Below are 16,776 nucleotides of genomic sequence, written 5' to 3'. Positions count from 1 at the left end.
CATACACACACACAAACATATAGGTAGTCATGAAGACAGAATGCAGCTGGCAGTACTTCAAATAAATTAATCTTGGATAATTACTTTCTAGTGTAATTCAGAGTCTGGAATTCATAATTTCCCTCTTTGTCACGGTTTCAACAGAAGGAGCCACATTTGACAAGCTTCAGTGATGCTGTTAGCACTCAGATACACATTATTGAAGCAGGGAAAAGGTGAGCAAATGTTAACAGTCTGCTCCAGTGTTGCCAAGTCTGCTTGTTATCTGCGACTTGGGTTTATTTGTATGTTAAGTTCCTTGGAAATAATTGTCAGTCAAAATTTTCAGGCCCAAGGGCTCATTTTCTTAAGTGTAGTTGCTTATTTGGGTTAAATGAAGCCCCCCCCAATTTCTCTACCAGCCATCCCCAAAAGAAGCAATAAACTTCTTGCTCCAGCTTTTTTTAGAAACTATTATCCCCACCCCAAATGCTGAAATAATGGTTAAGTTGGGTCATCTTCATTAAAATATATCTAAATATAATTATACGCATTAATCAACAATATTCACTGGTGAACTATGGTTTTGATAATGACTCCTTTCTTTTAGTTAAAAATTTCTGTTAAAACAATCGTTGACAAGACAAAATGGCGCCGCAAGACGCTCCGGTTTCTCTAACGGTTCATCGTCGACTCCGCCCACGGAGTGAAGGCCCTACGTCACTGGGCCCACGTTCACCTTCTCGCTGCTGCGCCACGCTTCCTTCGTCTCGTGCACAACACAGTTCCTGTCAAATGGGACCAGTAGGTAGAAATTATGGCTGATACTGGGGAAGGCGACGATGAGTTCCAGTTTCTACGAACGGTGAGTCAGACACATTTCAAACTAATTTCTCATGAAAAAATGGGACAGATATTGGCTAGTTAAGCTGTTAAACAAAGAAGAAACTACAAATAATTGTGCTTTTAAGATGGAAATAATGTCATATTCAATTTGATATCGAAAAATATTGTAAGAATTTAAATTTTTTTTAGTTGCCTTTTAAATAATAATAAAAAACTAAGTCAAAGGATAATTGTTCATTTTTAGGCTAAAGGGTATGTAGTATTTCTGCATAAAAATTATTACCTACATTTCTGAGACTTGGTATAGCAACATTTAACAGTTACAATAATAATAAAATCGATTATTTTATGCATAGTCAGATATTTTAAACAATACCTGATTTTACTGATAGCATGCAGCTCCTGGCTGCCTTCTCAGTTATCTTGATCACTTCTTGATTCTATGTTACTGACAATATAAAAGGGCTCCCACATGGCTATTTCCATTTTCCCCCTTTTGAGATACTATCATTGTGCCCTTGCTGTAAGATGTTCACTCACATCTTGTAATCTCTGGCCTCCGATAACGGGGACTCAAACAGAGAGTGTCTGGTATGCAAATGAGACACAAACACCTATTCAACAATGCAGACTGATAGATTGGAGCAAATTAATTTAATGAGATGGTTCCATGATATGCCTGCCATGCTTTATAGTGGGCCTCCCATGGGCAGTTTCTCAGCTGTGGTAGGAAGCTGCCCAGATCCTGCCCAACCATTTCTCATTTAGTTGGTCGATCACAGGGAAAATGTTTTCTAATATTCCCCCTTTTCAAATACCTAATTTCTGAGAAATAGCAAAGCTGTTTCATTCATCCTGTCATCCCTTCACCCATTTTCTTTTTCTTATGTTTTCTGAAGTGATTTCTAAGGTAAGGTTTACAATACACAGAGAGACACTTCACTATATAGATTACCATATCTAGCAGAACCAGTTTAAAAGTGGGCGACTGTTGCATCTGCATGAACATAGATCTAAGTGTTTTAGCCTTCAGGATGCTGCTCAGTGCCTCGGCAGCGGGCAATGTGTTCAACTGATTGCAGAGTGCTGCTGATATGAAGAGTGGAAAGAAGGGTGAATCAGGGGTCAGACAGATCAGCGTCTTCCCAATATGGAGGTTTGTAGCCTGGTTGCAGAGAGGTGTTGGTATTCCTTGTCGTCTGTTGTCTTTTACTGCATTTCCCTAAATAGATACAGATAAGAGACACCTAATTTGTTTGACATGGTCCATGTGGCATTTAAATGGAGATAAGATTAACGTGAAATGACAGAAATTTCCTGTACATGCAGCTTCAGACTATTTCCTGCTGTTAGAAAAAGTCATGCTAACATGACAGGCTTAAATACATCTCACGCATAAATTCCTTGGTTTGTTCTAGGCTTGCTTCATTCAAGAGAATATTTATTAAATTGTCATTTCTGTGTGTCATTTTCTCAGGGTGACGAGGTGGTTTTACAGAGTACCTTCACCTCACAAGGGGAACATTTGAAGCTCTGTCTTGCAGCTGAAGGGTTTGGCAGCAGACTTTGCCGACTCGAGCCAACTTCCAACTGCAAGGTAAAGAGCTGCTCCTCAGTTGTTGCAGCATTCTTCCTCCTTGCAAGAGCATTTAATTTTTTAGTTACTGGGATGCAAATGGGAATGACTGAAATTAATCATATATTTAAACGAAAGGTTTGAAGAAATAATAATAAATAAAGTAACAGCTGACAACATGTCATTTTCCTTTGCATATGAATTTAGCTACGGGTACTCAAATCTGGGGTAATTGAAGCAAAAGTGGATGTTTACTTCTGTAAAAACAGCAAAGTCAAATATTTGTAGTTCTTAAATGAAATGCTGAGCCCTTTTTTTTTTTTTTTTTTTTTACCATTTTGACCACCAGGTTAGTTTGTTAAATTCCTTGTAACTCATAGTGCTTGGCTTGTGTAGCAGGCAGACAGACATAAAACTAACAACCCGAGTCAGCATGTTTTCTTTTTTTTGTTTCTGCCAGAGTGTTCCTCCAGACCTGTCTGTATGTGCATTGGTCCTGTCCCAGTGTCTCTCTGTCCGAGCCCTGCAGGAAAAGCTGGCTCAAAGTGAACAACTAGCAAAAAAAGTGAGTGTTTTTACTCCAAATATATCCAAAGAAATACGTTTATTATTTACACCTATGCCATTTGTGTGGCATAATATAATAAATACAGCTGCATTCTGAGACTGAATGAATGAGGTTTTTCTTTAAAGAGCTGTCATACCCCCATTAGGTGCGTATTATCTAAGACTTAATTTAAAAAAATACTTGGATTGTATTTGTTTAGCAGATTTGTCTTCTCCGAAGTCCCCAAATTCCTCTAACCATTTTACCTTAACCCCTAAACATTTTCCACTATCAAGAAATAGTGCTCTGGATGTCGTCTTCAACAATTGTTGTCAACTTTGGGCTTCGATATGCCACTTTATAAACCAGTGGCACTTTAAAAAAAAAAGGCAGTAACCACTGATCAAAGTGGTTAACATAGGAATAAAAGGCCTTAAAATCTATAAATGTATGAAATATCTAAAAATAAAATAAATATAAATAAAAGTATAAGACACTATAAAAGTATAAAAGCAGAAAACAAATTAAAACACTAAAAATACCAAAATTTGGGAGCTGCAACGACAAAAGCTTTGTCCTGTTTGAGCTTCTGCCGTGTCTTTGGCACATCCAGGAGCAGCTTGTCAGCTGACTTGAGTGATCTGTAAGATGGCATGAAAGTACTGCAGCTTAAAGTGGAACTATTATGTGCATTTCGGGCTAATTTATTTTTATTTGTGAGACCAGAAGGGCTGGGATTGATCGAGTTATTGTCACAAATCACTTTATTTACTTCAGACCGACCCTCTCCGGAGGCTGTCAGATCAGCCTGTGGGCAAAACGAGTGGCTTGAGACTCTTCCGCATTAAGCCCCGCCTCCCGCCACTGCACTACATCGGGAGCGCGCACCACAACTGCTTTTGCCGTCATTATAACATCTCATAAACAGAAGAAATATGCTGGAACCTGAATCAGACCCTGAAAACAAAGTGGAAAACAGCAACCCACAGCAATGAATGCAGCAGGATGTCTCTCTTTGGTAAACTCACCAGCCATCGTTGGAAAGAACTTCATCTGATGTTTTCCACCCGCCTGATGTATTTGTACATGCCCTTGTTAACCAGTAGAAGGTAACCAATCACCGAACCTTATACCCCGGGACGTCACAAAGATTTCCAAGTAGAAAAAACTCTCTAAAACGGCGCGTTTTTCGTTGCCATGGAAACCAAACGGAGAGCGTGCTGAAACTCAAACTCAAACATGCGTTTAGGTGATAAAAAACAGTGTTGTTCACATGTCTGATGAGGATTCAACGCTGTAACACTGTAGAAAACTCAGAAAACTTGAAATACCATAATAGCACCCCTTTAAGGAGGCAGAAAGCATTTAAAGATTTAAAACTAAATGCAAGAATTTTTAAGTGAACTCTAATAGTGAGGGTAATTTCTTGCAAAAACAGCATATTTTCTGAGGGGAGTTCTGTTCTTTACTCTTTTGAACCTTTTGGTATATATCTTAAATTGAGTTTTTAGTTTGTCTGTGACATGATTTACAGGTGGGAGCTGGAGGTAGCCATCGCACCCTTCTTTACGGGCAGGCAGTCTTGTTCCTGCACTCGTACAGCGGCATGGTGAGTAGTTTTTGTTCTGCAGATGCTAACCATCTGGTTTGTACCTTAATATACATTTGTAACATCAAAATTTGAAACAAATATTTGTTTATTTACAGAAATATAAATGATCTCTGTTGTTTGTTACACTCTCAGTATCTGAGCTGCTTGTCTTCATCTAAGTCTTCCAATGACAAGTTGGCTTTTGATGTTGGGTTGCAAGAGGATGAAGCAGGTATTTGGTGTTAGACCTTTTACTGCCTTGTTGGGACAATTGTTTGTTTATAAAGCAACATTATATTCTGTCTATATGATTTATATGGCTTTTGTTAGTGTGTTGTGTTTTTTTTTCTTGTGAGTGAAATGTTTATTTGTGTGGCATCAGCTACAAATTTGTGTGACTATATAGCCAAGCCAACTTAATTTATAAACACTTTCAAACTGCTACTACTGAACAAAGTGCTGAGAATAAAATAATTAAAATATTAAAACATAAAACAATAAAACACAAAACAATGAAATTAAAAAAAATGAAACCAGGATTAACAATAAAACAATACAAGCAATAAAAACAAACTCATTCTGGGTAAAATGCTAATGAGAAGATGTGGGTCTTAAGAAGGGATTTAAAATGTGCAAATGCAACGCCCATGTCAAATAAAACAAACAAATAAAATTTCGAAGTGTTTATGTGTGTGGATCAGGGGAAGCATGTTGGTGGACTGTCCATCCAGCGTCCAGGCAGAGATCAGAGGGCGAGAAGGTTCGTGTTGGAGATGATCTCATACTGGTCAGTGTGTCCACAGAGAGATATCTGGTGAGTGAGTTATGTAGTGTTCCAAGACAAAGGCTGTCAGTGGATATAATACCTGTGTCAAGTTTAACATTCAAATAACATTAAAATTGATTAAATGACACATGGAATATCCACAAATTAAATATTTCTTTCCTTTTTTTTAATTCAGACTCTCGGTCCATTTAAAAAACAAACAGAAAACAAAACAAAACAAAAAAAAACAATACAGATATACAAACAAATTTAAAAGAGACATGTCTACCAGTGCTTCCACATAGCAGACTGATATCTCATGGTACTGAAAGAAGGCTGGGTGAACATTCTTATAATCCAATTACAAGATTCATCCAAACAACGTATAAATTTAAACATCAATCGTCTCAAAAGAGCATGAAATGTGATAAGCTGTGCATTACAAAAAAGGTCTTGTGGTTCACTTCCTTTTCTGGTTTATTTCTTCATCTTTACTCAAATTTTCTTTTTCAGTAAGAACTTATAATTAATCCAATTTCCACTGATTCATGCAACAACTGGACATCTGTTTTCTCTGTGCCTCTGAGGAGTTGTTTTGCATAATTGGCTGTGATAACCTTTTTATGGTTGAAAGATCAGTAGTTGTTTTTGTTGTTGATGAGCCTTTCTTTTTTTTTATTTTGGAATTTTTATTCCTTTTCCTCTCAGCACCTGTCCACTGGCACTGTATCTGACAACAAGAGCTTGAGTGACAGTCTGATTGTGGATGCAGCCTTCCAGCAGACTCTGTGGAGTGTTGCTCCCATCTGCTCTGGAAGTGCAGTAGCTCAAGGCAAGTTTTCTTCTCTTTTCTTCTTGCTGTCAGCGTGTTAATAAACAAGGAAATAATTTCTGAAGTGATAGAATTGAAGTATGCTGTATTCAAGAAATAGTTATCTCAGAAAATAATCAATCAATTATGAGCAACATTTTTGGCTGAAATTTTTACAGATTTTCCAGTCAAGCTGCACTCATTAAACAAGAATAACACAGAACAGGCATGTTTTTAGGATTCTTGCAGAATGAAAAAACTTGTTTACAAAGCGATTCAGTCATTTATTATCATGCAGTGTGAAAGGGGAAGGTGACTTGGAATTGCTACAAATACTTGCATTTGGATAGCTTGTCCCATTCTTCCCAGGTTATCAGCTCAAACTCCCCTGGTTCAATGGGAAGTGTCATCTTAATGACTCCACATTTATCCTCAGCTTGACTGGTCAGGAAAGTCTGAGACTTGCCTTGAGGCTCCCATAGTTTTATGCTCTAACACATTGTTGTGTTTAACTATGAACTATAACCTTCCTGTATTTGTGTGCATTTATGATTTCTGGTGAAAAGAACTTGGATTTTATTCCTGATTTATTTTGACAAAAGAGTGATATTGGGCCTGAAAATCTGAAAGCTTTTTTCGATCAGCTAAAACATAACATGCTTCACAAAAGGCAATATGTCTAATAAAGAGTTGGTAATTATAAAAGATGAGTGGGGACATTTAAATGTATTTATGTCAAATTGAACATTTTTGGATGAAAGACAAAACTTACAGTAGGGCTATGACGATACGCTTTTGTCCCGATTCGATTCTGATTTTTTGGGTAACGATTCGATTTAAATTGCGATTCTGAAAATTCTTTTGATATTGCTGATTTTTGTAGATTAAAAACAAAATAAAACTCATAAAACTTATTTTTTTGCACACAATTTTTCTGGATTTCAATTCGGAAAAAACAACGCAGTACCCAGACCATCATTCTTCTGCTATAATGCCCAAAAAGACAAGTAAAAAGATCAATAAATTTGACAGAAATTTTATCCTGGATTATTTTTATTTATATGAAAAAAAAATTGATTTTAAAATTGTGAAGAAAAAAAATCCAGATTTTCGATTTTTTTTAAATTCGATTTTCCCACCCCTAGCTTACAGTATTAAAGTTGTGTTTATACATCTTTTCTTTTGAAAAATGTTTACTGGGATTCTTCCAGGCCAAACCAGTGTGTGTCCTTGCTGCTACTAAGAAGTTTTCACCGCTGTGCTACAACACAGTGTGTATACCAGACAGGCAGTAAATAGTTCTCATTAGAGTACTGTTCTTCTCAGATATCCAAAAGCTTAAATTCATGTTTTTTCTATAACAAGCTTCAAATGTGCTTACTTGTTTTTAATCTGCTCTAACATTTAGGTCTGATTGTTCAGATAGTCATCCTCTTAAGAGGTTCTCCCATCTCTGAAGATGACCTCTGAAGCTCTTTTAGGGTGACTGTTGGGAGCTTTCTCACATCTCTGTCCAATGTCATTCATGCTTGTTTTAATCAGTTTGACCAGACAGCCAGTTCTGGGATGAGAAATTTCTGAACTTTTTGCCGTTTTATAATCAGAGAGGCCTCTGTGCTCCTGGGAGCACTTGGCTTTAGAGACAACTTTCCACACTTGCCCTCTTGTTACAGAGTTCTTGCAGTGCATCGACAGAGTTCCTTGGACTCCATGTCCTTTTTTTATGTGGATTGTGTGACATTTATAAACAAACTTAACTACTTATTAATACTATTCCATGATTTTACGTTGTCAAAAGGTTGTAATAAAGTAAAGAATGAAAAAGACATACTTACAGCGCAGCAGTGTTAAGCAGAACTCCACACTGGCTGCAGTTTGTTGTTGTTACAGTTGTAGTTCTTATTGTGGTTTTTATTGTTTAAAAACATTGTAGGCAGCAAGTCTAGTTTCACTGAAGAAGGAAAATGTCTTTTCAGTACATAATTTGCATAGTTTGTGTTTTTGGTGCAAATTTCAGGTTACCTGAAGGGAGGTGAAACATTGCGGCTGTTCCACAGCCACAGTGACGCATGTCTGACTATTCCTCCTACAGAACAGGGAGAGGAGCTTCAAAGGTCAGTCTAATACATTCAGCTTCCTTTTATGTCAGCAAGAGAATACAGCCTTTACTCTGCTTTTGTGACCATACATGCTTTCTGAATGTAGGATAGTGCATTATGACAGTGGATCAGTTTCTGCTCATGCCCGTTCCCTGTGGAGGCTGGAAATCTTACAGGTCGTGTAAGTGCACAGATGATTTGTTTATTCTCTACCTTGCTGCTTGTCACCCCCAAGAACATATCCCAGAATCAACTGTTTGCATTTTTTTTTTTCCCAGAAAGTTTCTATTGGATTATTATTATTCTATTTCAATTTCCCTGAGGGAATAAATACAGTTTTTTTTGTTTTTTTTTTTGTTTTTTTAAATTTGATTTCACTTATTCAGTTTTGTTTATTTCTAAATATTTGCTTGCTTATTTCCCCCACTCACCCATGTGTCATTTCAACAACAAAGATAATAAAACCAAGTTAAGCTAAGTGGACTAGTCGATTTCCTTTAAAGGAAAACAAGTTACTATGTCGTTTGTCTGAAAAAGTCAATAAATGAAAATTGTGTTAGGAAGGAAAAACAAAAATGTTCTTGACATCCCCTAGCTGGAGTGGCAGACATACATGCTGGGGACAGCCATTTAGACTTTGCCATGTGACAACTGGGAGATACCTGGGCCTTGCAGGGGAAAAAGGTCTTCACCTGATTGATCGGGACAAAGCGGATGTTGGGACAACTTCATTTTGCTTCAGGTCATCAAAGGTCTGAAAATAAGAATTTAAGCCTCTTCAGTTATTATGAGGCCATAACCCAGGAGTTTAGTGTGTTATTTAATTTTATTTTAGAAAATTACTTCCTGCTTATTGACTTAAAGGGTTTTTATTTTTTTGCTTGTAACATATGTATTGATACCTGATAGGTGACTGTTGTTTATAGGACAAACTTGATACTGGCATGAAGACCGGTGCTGATGGCATGGGAATCCCAGAGATCAAATATGGAGATTCTGTCTGTTACTGTCAGCATGTTGAGTCCGGGCTCTGGTTAACCTACCAAGCTGCTGATGCCAAGTGTCGCATGGGAGCTCAGCGGAAGGTGAAACCATAAAATCAGTCTTACGTTTTATATTAACTGAAAGTTCAGGACTCATGATACATGAGACAACACCTCAACATTCATTGGGGTCCTCTCCACCGAGGGCTGCCCCTGCTCTGACTGCCTGAGTGTTGCGGTGGGGGCTGTCCCTGTCTGGTGGGTCGGGATCCAGCGCTGCAGCCTTACAGTTGTGTCGTGGGTCCTGTCTGCCCGGACCCGGGTGGCCCCCACGGTGATAGCCTGGGTGGTCGTGGGTCGGGGTAGCCCTTTGTGTAGATGCACCCTGAGGATATCGTTTCCTTATCTGGTACACATGTACCTGGCCATTCGTCTTCTTTTAACTGTTATAGGAGCTAATAGGGCGCGGGAGAGGGTGGTTGTGGGTGGGTGTAAGGAGACTGTGGATGTATGCGTGTGTATGTTTTATGTATTTGATGTAAATTGTTTTATTATGTGAAGCACTTTGTATGTTTTTTTAAGCACGAAAAGTGCTATAGAAATAAAGTTTGGTTTGATTTGATTTGATAATAAAAGAGTAATTTGAAAATAAGATTTTTTTTTTTCCCCCTGTAGGCTGTTTTGCATGGTGAAGGTCACATGGACGACGGACTGACCTTGTCTCGTTGTCAAAAGGAAGAATCTCACACTGCCAGACTAATCCGTAGCGCCATTCTCGTGTTCACCCACTTTATAAGGTACTAAATGCTTCATAAAGACGGGCAATGATTGGAAAGCAGGGCATGGTTACAGTAAAACAGTGAAGATGACGTTTAGAAAATAAGTTTTTGGAACTTAATTTTATGTCTCAATGGTATACAGAAAACACAGTTTGACTATTTCGACAGGAAATACAGAATAATTTGTAGTATATTTACTAACTATGCCCTGCTAAGTAAGAATTCTGATAAGATATAAGTAAAGGATTTGTATCACTTCCATATCATAAATATATGCCAAAACATTTCTAAATACTGAGATGCCATTATGGTTAAAAAAAAAATCTACTTTTATATAGTTTTTATTTCCTCTTTGTTAGCATTTGTCTTTATTTTGCTTAATTCATAGATTTGCTTAGTTAAAGAGCTTTATAGAAGTTACACATTGTGACCCATTTACTGTATCTACACACTGTATTTAAATTTTCCTGGGTTATAAATTAAAATAAGAATAATGTGAAATGACAAAAATTCATGGATCAGTTTTAGCAGTTAATTTGAAATCTGGGTTGTTATTATAATACAAACAGATTTGTTGTTGTTTTTTCACTCATTCATTTGTATTTAAACAAAAAAAAAAATTGCACTTTTGTCTCCAGGAAACTGGATGGTTTCAGTCAAGAGGGAAACATTCCTACAACTGACCTGCCAATGAACATAGTAACATGCAGTCTCCAGGATCTTATCAACTACTTCCAACCTCCTCTGGAGGGGCAAAGCCATGAAGCTAAACAGAACAGCACGGCCGCATTAAAGAAACGGCAGGATATGTTTCAAGAAGAGGTTAGTGGAGCAATAAACATAGCAGGTCCAGTAGTTTTGATTGTTTGTTGGCTATCCTAATTATGCTTTTCTTCTCAGGGTGTGATAGATTTGGTCCTTGATTGTATTGACCATTTACACCAATACAGCAGTGCTTCTCATTTTGCTGAGGCTGCTCAGAGTGACACAGGAGAAGGATGGGAGGCTATCCTCAACCATTTCTATGAGCTACTAGGTGAGAATTATTGCATCTTTTATATCTAAGGGTGCATCCACACCAGTATAGTCTTAGACTCAGTATGATTGGGGGCTTGGTACGGTTGGGAGGGAGGGTCGCTAGTTCTAGCCTCAGCTGTGGGGAGGTTCTGTTTAGAGTTTGTATGTTCTTCCTGTGTATATGTGGGTTCTCTCCGGGTACTCAAGCTTCCTCCCACTGTCCAAAGGCATGTATGTTAGGTTAGTCTGTTACTCTAAATTGTCCTTAGGAATGAGTGTGAGCATGAATGGTCGTTTGTATCTTTGTGATGGACTGGTGACCTCTGTGTTGGCCCTGCAATAGACTGGTTACCTGTCCAGAGTGTACCCTGCCTCTCACCCAATGATAGCCGGAATAGACTCCAGCTTCCCTGCAACTCTTAATTGGATAAGCAGTTAAGAAAATGACTGACTGTTCCATTCTCCACTAAAGACGACGCTGCATTAGGAGTTACTGAAGGAGATGAGACAAACAATTAAGAAGAAAACTTGTTTATTTGTTGGTTAATCCAGGACAACTTCTGTTGTATAACAGCAATATATGAAACTATACTAAATCTTAGCTGTCCTTCGTTTACATTAATGTAAACAAAGGACATTTACATTTACATTTACATTTACATTTTTTCCAGTTCAGTGTCAATCTGCTGTTTTTATGGAATAGAATAGAACATAAAAGAAGAGAATAGGCTTTATTGTCATTACAGTGTCAGATACAGTGAAATTGTGGGTGCTAAAAAGATCTAACAAGATGTAGCACACACACGTCTTCAACAGAATTATTCAAGATGTGAATAAAAACAAAAGGGATTTTACTGAAGTCATTTTACTGAAGGTTGCCGTTTACTTTTCCTCCTCCAGCTGCTCTGATCCGGGGAAACCGTGTCAACTGTGCACATTTCTCAAGTTCTGTTGACTGGCTTATTGGCAGGCTCGACCGGCTAGAGGCATCTTCAGGTTAATTGGATTTACAGGTTCTTTATCCACCGTCCTGTTTCTGTTATCTAATTGCATTATACAATCCAGTGCATGGAAAATGAGAAAATTTCAGACTTTTTTTAAGCTTTTCTGGTAATTTTACATCAATTGCTTTGCATTATATTGTTCCATGAGTACACTGTGCATTCGGTGTTACCATTAGTTTTAATGTCAAAATATAGAGGTAAATACAGTCCCACCTTCCTTTAGTAATAAGCATTTGCATTTACAGGAGTCTTGGAAGTTCTACACTGTGTGCTAGTGGAGAGTCCTGTAGCACTAAATGGCATCAAAGAGGGACATATTCAGTCAATCGTCTCATTTCTAGACAAGCACGGACGCAACCCCAAGGTAAAACATGGAATGATTTTGTTTGAGTCATGAAAAATACTGCGCAAAATATGCTGTGATTGCCAACTTTCTGTTTACTGCAGAAGTTAATTTCGATGAAGATTTTGATGGAAAGACAAACTTCTTATTATTTTGATTTTTAATGTCTGTTAAAATGTTCACTTGAGCTTACATATTTGTTCCACTCATGTAAAAACAGAGAGAAGTGTTGCAGTTGTAACAGCCTTTAATAGCTGTTTACAATCTGTCGCCTGGTGTTGAATAATTTCCTTTTATTGAGCTATTGCTGTATGAAGTGCTGACGGGTTGTATTCCAGGTGCTGGAGGTGCTGTGCTCTCTGTGTGTGTGCGATGGTGTTGCCATGCGCTCCAATCAGAACCTCATCTGTGACAGCCTGCTGGCAGACAGAGATTTGCTTCTCCAAACATGCCTGGCTAATCAGGTCATCAGGTAAATGGGAATGTTTATGCCAAACAGTATTTTTTTTTTTTTTTTTTTTTTTGAATGTCTCTGGGTTTGTCTTCCCCCTGTAGATTTACTGTTCCAGTTATTATTCAGCATTTTCTTCCAAATTTCTCTGCACATAATCTCATTTGTGTCTATTTGTGTAATTAATTTAACTTTTAAGAAATTAGACTCACGAAAGTTATGATTAAAAAATACACTAATGAAAAAAAGTCTTAAGCAACACTTTTTATTCATGTATATTCTATACTGATTAGTCCAATTAAGGGTTACATGGAAGCTGGAGCCGATCTGTGCAGTCATCTGGGAAGAGTCAGGGTACACCCTGGTTATATGTACAATACAAGAACTGGACTAAAAAGCAGTGTGGCAACAGGTCTTATGGAGTGATGACTCCTCCCAGGCCTCAACGTTATTAAAGCAGGGTGGGATCTTTTGGACAGATAGCTGAAAAAATCCAGCCAGCATTTGAAGAAGTGCTTTCGAGAGTCTCTCAAGGAGTTGATAGAACTGTTGCTGAATGAAGAAATTGCAAGAAAGCTTGTCTAAAAGAAATGGCGCTGTCCAGCAGAATGATGGTCATATCAAGCCCTGTCTATTCTATTTTTGCCTTAATAATTTATTTACATTTATGGATGGGCTGCTTAGAATAAATGCTGCACATGTTTGCACAGTGTATAAAGATACTAGAAGCAGTCAGAGAGATTCTTTTGCTGGTGATTGTGGGGATTATTTTTGAGTTTAGAAGCTCTAATGGCAAAATGATCCCTATCTTCCCTTAGTGAGGAAACCTTTAAAAAAAACTTCCTGGATCCAGGCGGTGATCTGGATCACCTTGAAAATCTAATCACTGATTTAATTTTTTCCTTTGAATTTGATAATTTTTCTGGATAGTCCTCTCATTTCTCTCTCTCTCTACAGCACGTAACTCATCTCCATTTGATTACCTTTTATTCAAAATTTATTTTTCATATTCACCTTTCTTGGTTTGATTAAGTACTTCTTTTTGCTCGAGTAGATCAGAGTTGCAAAGCTGATGTCAGAACAAAAATGTTTTCATCTCAGATGATTTCAGTGAGATATTGGAAAAAGGTGCCCACTGCCAGAGGCTGTATGAGTCAGCTAACTTCATTTTTGGGCTTTCAGTTTCATCATACTTCACAGTATAAATTGCTGCAATATGTTGGGGTTCTGTACTTGTCTGATTGTCTGATCCATTTTGATTTTTTTTTCTTCAGTGAACTTGTCTGTGTTTTGTGTTTTGAATTTCTTTAAGTTAATTTCATTCTCTGTAAAATCTGCATCATTTTATCGTGCTCTTTTCTATTGGCAGCCCTTATATCTTATTCTGTTGAACGCTCTTCGCACCTGCTCAGTCCATTCTCGATGTCTCTTCCTCCATAGTCATTTCTCTCTTACTAACTTTACATTTTCACAAGTTAAACTGTTCAGCGGTATATTTTTTTGCATTCACACATTCATCATCCCATTATCTATTTTTCTTTTCTTCCTTACCCACCTTAAATTAAGATTTTGTCCATATGCTCGCATGTATAGTTCTATTTTTTGTCCATTTTATCCAATCTGACCAACGTTGTTCATATTTTTACGATTGAAAATAATTCTATCTGTGGTAGCAAATGTTTTAAAGTTAAAAATCATAATTAATTTGCTTGGTTTAATTAAAAAGATCAGGATACTGCTGGCACTGACGTCAGTGAGCAGACCTTAGAGAAGAGAGCAGAGATGCTCTCCTGTCTGGTTGTGATAATAAAGAATTATATATAAGTGCTCAGTTTGCATTAGACAGTATGAAAAGTATATATTTATTTTACTCATTAAATGCCTCTTGTGTAGTAGCTGCTTGGACAGGCTCCAACTCCCCGCACTACCCTGCATAGGAATAAGCATGTATAAAAAATGGATGGATGGATACTCCTTCAGTAATCTCTGCCTGCAAGCACACAGCAGTGTTGTGTTTAAAGAAACCATTAGCAATTTTTTTTATTCTTTAATCAAAGTTCCTGCATATGATGTTTGAAAACCATAATAATGAAGCAAACAGATGCGCTATGCGAAGAGGGCTGTATTGATTTTCTTACCAGAGCCTTTCTCCCTGTGTTTCTCTTGTATTTCCAGTTCATTAGATTTTTGTTTTGAAAGTTGCCTTGACCAGTACGCAGTACATACGAGGTTTCTGTAAGAGAAAGCAAAGTTTCTCTTCCATTGAGTAACTCACAGTTTTCAATGAAAGAGATTCTGAAGTAGTAGGTTTTTACTTAAATATAGGGATCTATGACATGTTTAATTTGCTCTAACCTATGTTTTCCTATAGTTTTGATGCCTGTCTTTGGCTTTATACTTCTTTTATTTTTTTTTTTTTTTTTTTTCTTTTATTGCACAATGATCAGTGGTTTTATAGGGTTGCATATGTTAACTTTTGAAAGTAAAGCATGTAAATCAAAGTTCAGTGACTGAAAATTTTAATACACTTACTTTTAAAAGAGTTTCTATCAGTAATGATCTATTTACTAAAATACCATTTTTTGTTTATTTCTTTTACAGTAAAACATTTATTTTTACTTGCAATGGGTCCACATACATAGCAGCTGCCATACATGTACTGCCATTTTTACTACACTGCCCCCAAATGGACAAACATCTCTGTGTGAATGGAGAATCCTGTGCTTTAAAATTGCAGTTCTGGCTTGATAACGACAGAGCACTATTAGGCATACGTAACCCCATAAAAGTTACATAAAAGTACACACTTTTGAAGTGGCAACTTGAAAGTTCAGTCTGCAATTGGCCCACTCCATCTGGAAGAATTTTGGCCACTGACGGCCACCGTTCCTTTTTATTTGTGCTTATGATTTGAAGTATTTCCCAGGTCTGTTCTTACCACCAGATGTAATTCTCACATTGTATCTTTTAAACTAATTGATTATTATGTGTCTTCTTCTCTGTACAACTTCACCACAGCATGAGACCCAACATCTTCCTGGATATGGGAGATTGTTCTGCCCAGCATCGGAGGTGGTACTATGAGTTGGTTGTCGATCATGTCGACCCCTTCCTCACACCTGAACCGACGCATCTGCGTGTTGGCTGGGCCTGCGCTAAAGGCTACCAGCCAAGGCCCACAGGAGGAGAGGGCTGTGGTGGGAATGGAGTGGGAAACGACCTCTGCTCATATGGTTTTGATGGACTACACCTCTGGTCAGGTGAGGAAGGGCTAAAAAAAAAAAAAAGAGAGAAGGGTCTGTATAAAGCAGTTTATGTGGAGTTTCTCCCTTAAACATGTCTTTATAATCTTGTTTCCCACTAATCCTGTTTTGTAGGAGTGTAAAATAGTAAGCAGCAACAAAGTTTTCCTGATCTATGAAGTTTATTTCTGAGCCACAGATTTAAAGATTTAAAGAGGATATTAAAATGACCCCCTACAACAGGTTCCTCTTATGGCTCTATCACAACTGGATTTTGTTAAAACTGTAACCTTCACAGTGTAATCACAGTGATTATCACAGCAATTCCTGATATGAATATTCTCATATAGTTTCTGCTATTAAAAGACAAATAAATGCCATCATAGAATATTGTTACTTATAAGATTTATATTATTGCCTGTAAGTAGTTGAGCTGCGAAATGTAAAAGATAGAACCTTATTTAGACATTTTGAAATCTCAGTCACTTTTAGAATAACAGCAGTGATTGCTGTTTTTCATCAGCACTTAATCATGCAGAAAGAGCCATAAACATAGCGCTATTTGTTCTTGAAAGCACAGAAAGAAACTGCAAAGATTATGATGATTATCATTCCGAGTAGCTGCACTTACACTGTAGATTTACCAGAAATTAGATTTGTTTATTAAACATGACTAGGTCAGGAAATAGGAACTGTACTGTAGCAACGCTGATTGTAAAGTGTGATTACTGTAAATACCACA

The 16,776-nt window shown here is 37.4% G+C and overlaps 1 protein-coding gene across 1 annotated transcript in view; it reads left to right on the top strand.

Annotated features, from left to right (window-relative positions):
- Positions 1 to 796: 796 nt before the first annotated feature.
- LOC306762377 (ryanodine receptor 2-like) overlaps positions 797 to 16,776 on the top strand; it is a gene marked incomplete at both ends in the record, with an annotated part of 78,355 nt that continues 62,375 nt past the window's right edge. Inside the window, 18 exons of the mRNA XM_079248820.1 lie at positions 797 to 844; positions 2,303 to 2,422; positions 2,862 to 2,966; positions 4,483 to 4,557; positions 4,693 to 4,771; positions 5,241 to 5,353; positions 6,014 to 6,137; positions 8,134 to 8,230; positions 8,322 to 8,396; positions 8,811 to 8,967; positions 9,142 to 9,300; positions 9,874 to 9,995; positions 10,616 to 10,799; positions 10,878 to 11,013; positions 11,895 to 11,990; positions 12,244 to 12,362; positions 12,680 to 12,813; positions 15,811 to 16,052. Coding sequence (XP_079104946.1) covers positions 797 to 844; positions 2,303 to 2,422; positions 2,862 to 2,966; positions 4,483 to 4,557; positions 4,693 to 4,771; positions 5,241 to 5,353; positions 6,014 to 6,137; positions 8,134 to 8,230; positions 8,322 to 8,396; positions 8,811 to 8,967; positions 9,142 to 9,300; positions 9,874 to 9,995; positions 10,616 to 10,799; positions 10,878 to 11,013; positions 11,895 to 11,990; positions 12,244 to 12,362; positions 12,680 to 12,813; positions 15,811 to 16,052 — 2,185 coding nt within the window. The remainder of the gene's footprint in view (positions 845 to 2,302; positions 2,423 to 2,861; positions 2,967 to 4,482; positions 4,558 to 4,692; positions 4,772 to 5,240; positions 5,354 to 6,013; positions 6,138 to 8,133; positions 8,231 to 8,321; positions 8,397 to 8,810; positions 8,968 to 9,141; positions 9,301 to 9,873; positions 9,996 to 10,615; positions 10,800 to 10,877; positions 11,014 to 11,894; positions 11,991 to 12,243; positions 12,363 to 12,679; positions 12,814 to 15,810; positions 16,053 to 16,776) is intronic.

This window comes from Telmatherina bonti, assembly GCF_933228915.1.
Source record: "Telmatherina bonti genome assembly, chromosome: 11".
Classification (NCBI taxonomy): domain Eukaryota; kingdom Metazoa; phylum Chordata; class Actinopteri; order Atheriniformes; family Telmatherinidae; genus Telmatherina; species Telmatherina bonti.
The sequence above is the reverse complement of the archived record's forward strand: the minus strand, read 5'-3'. Positions and strand labels throughout refer to the sequence as shown.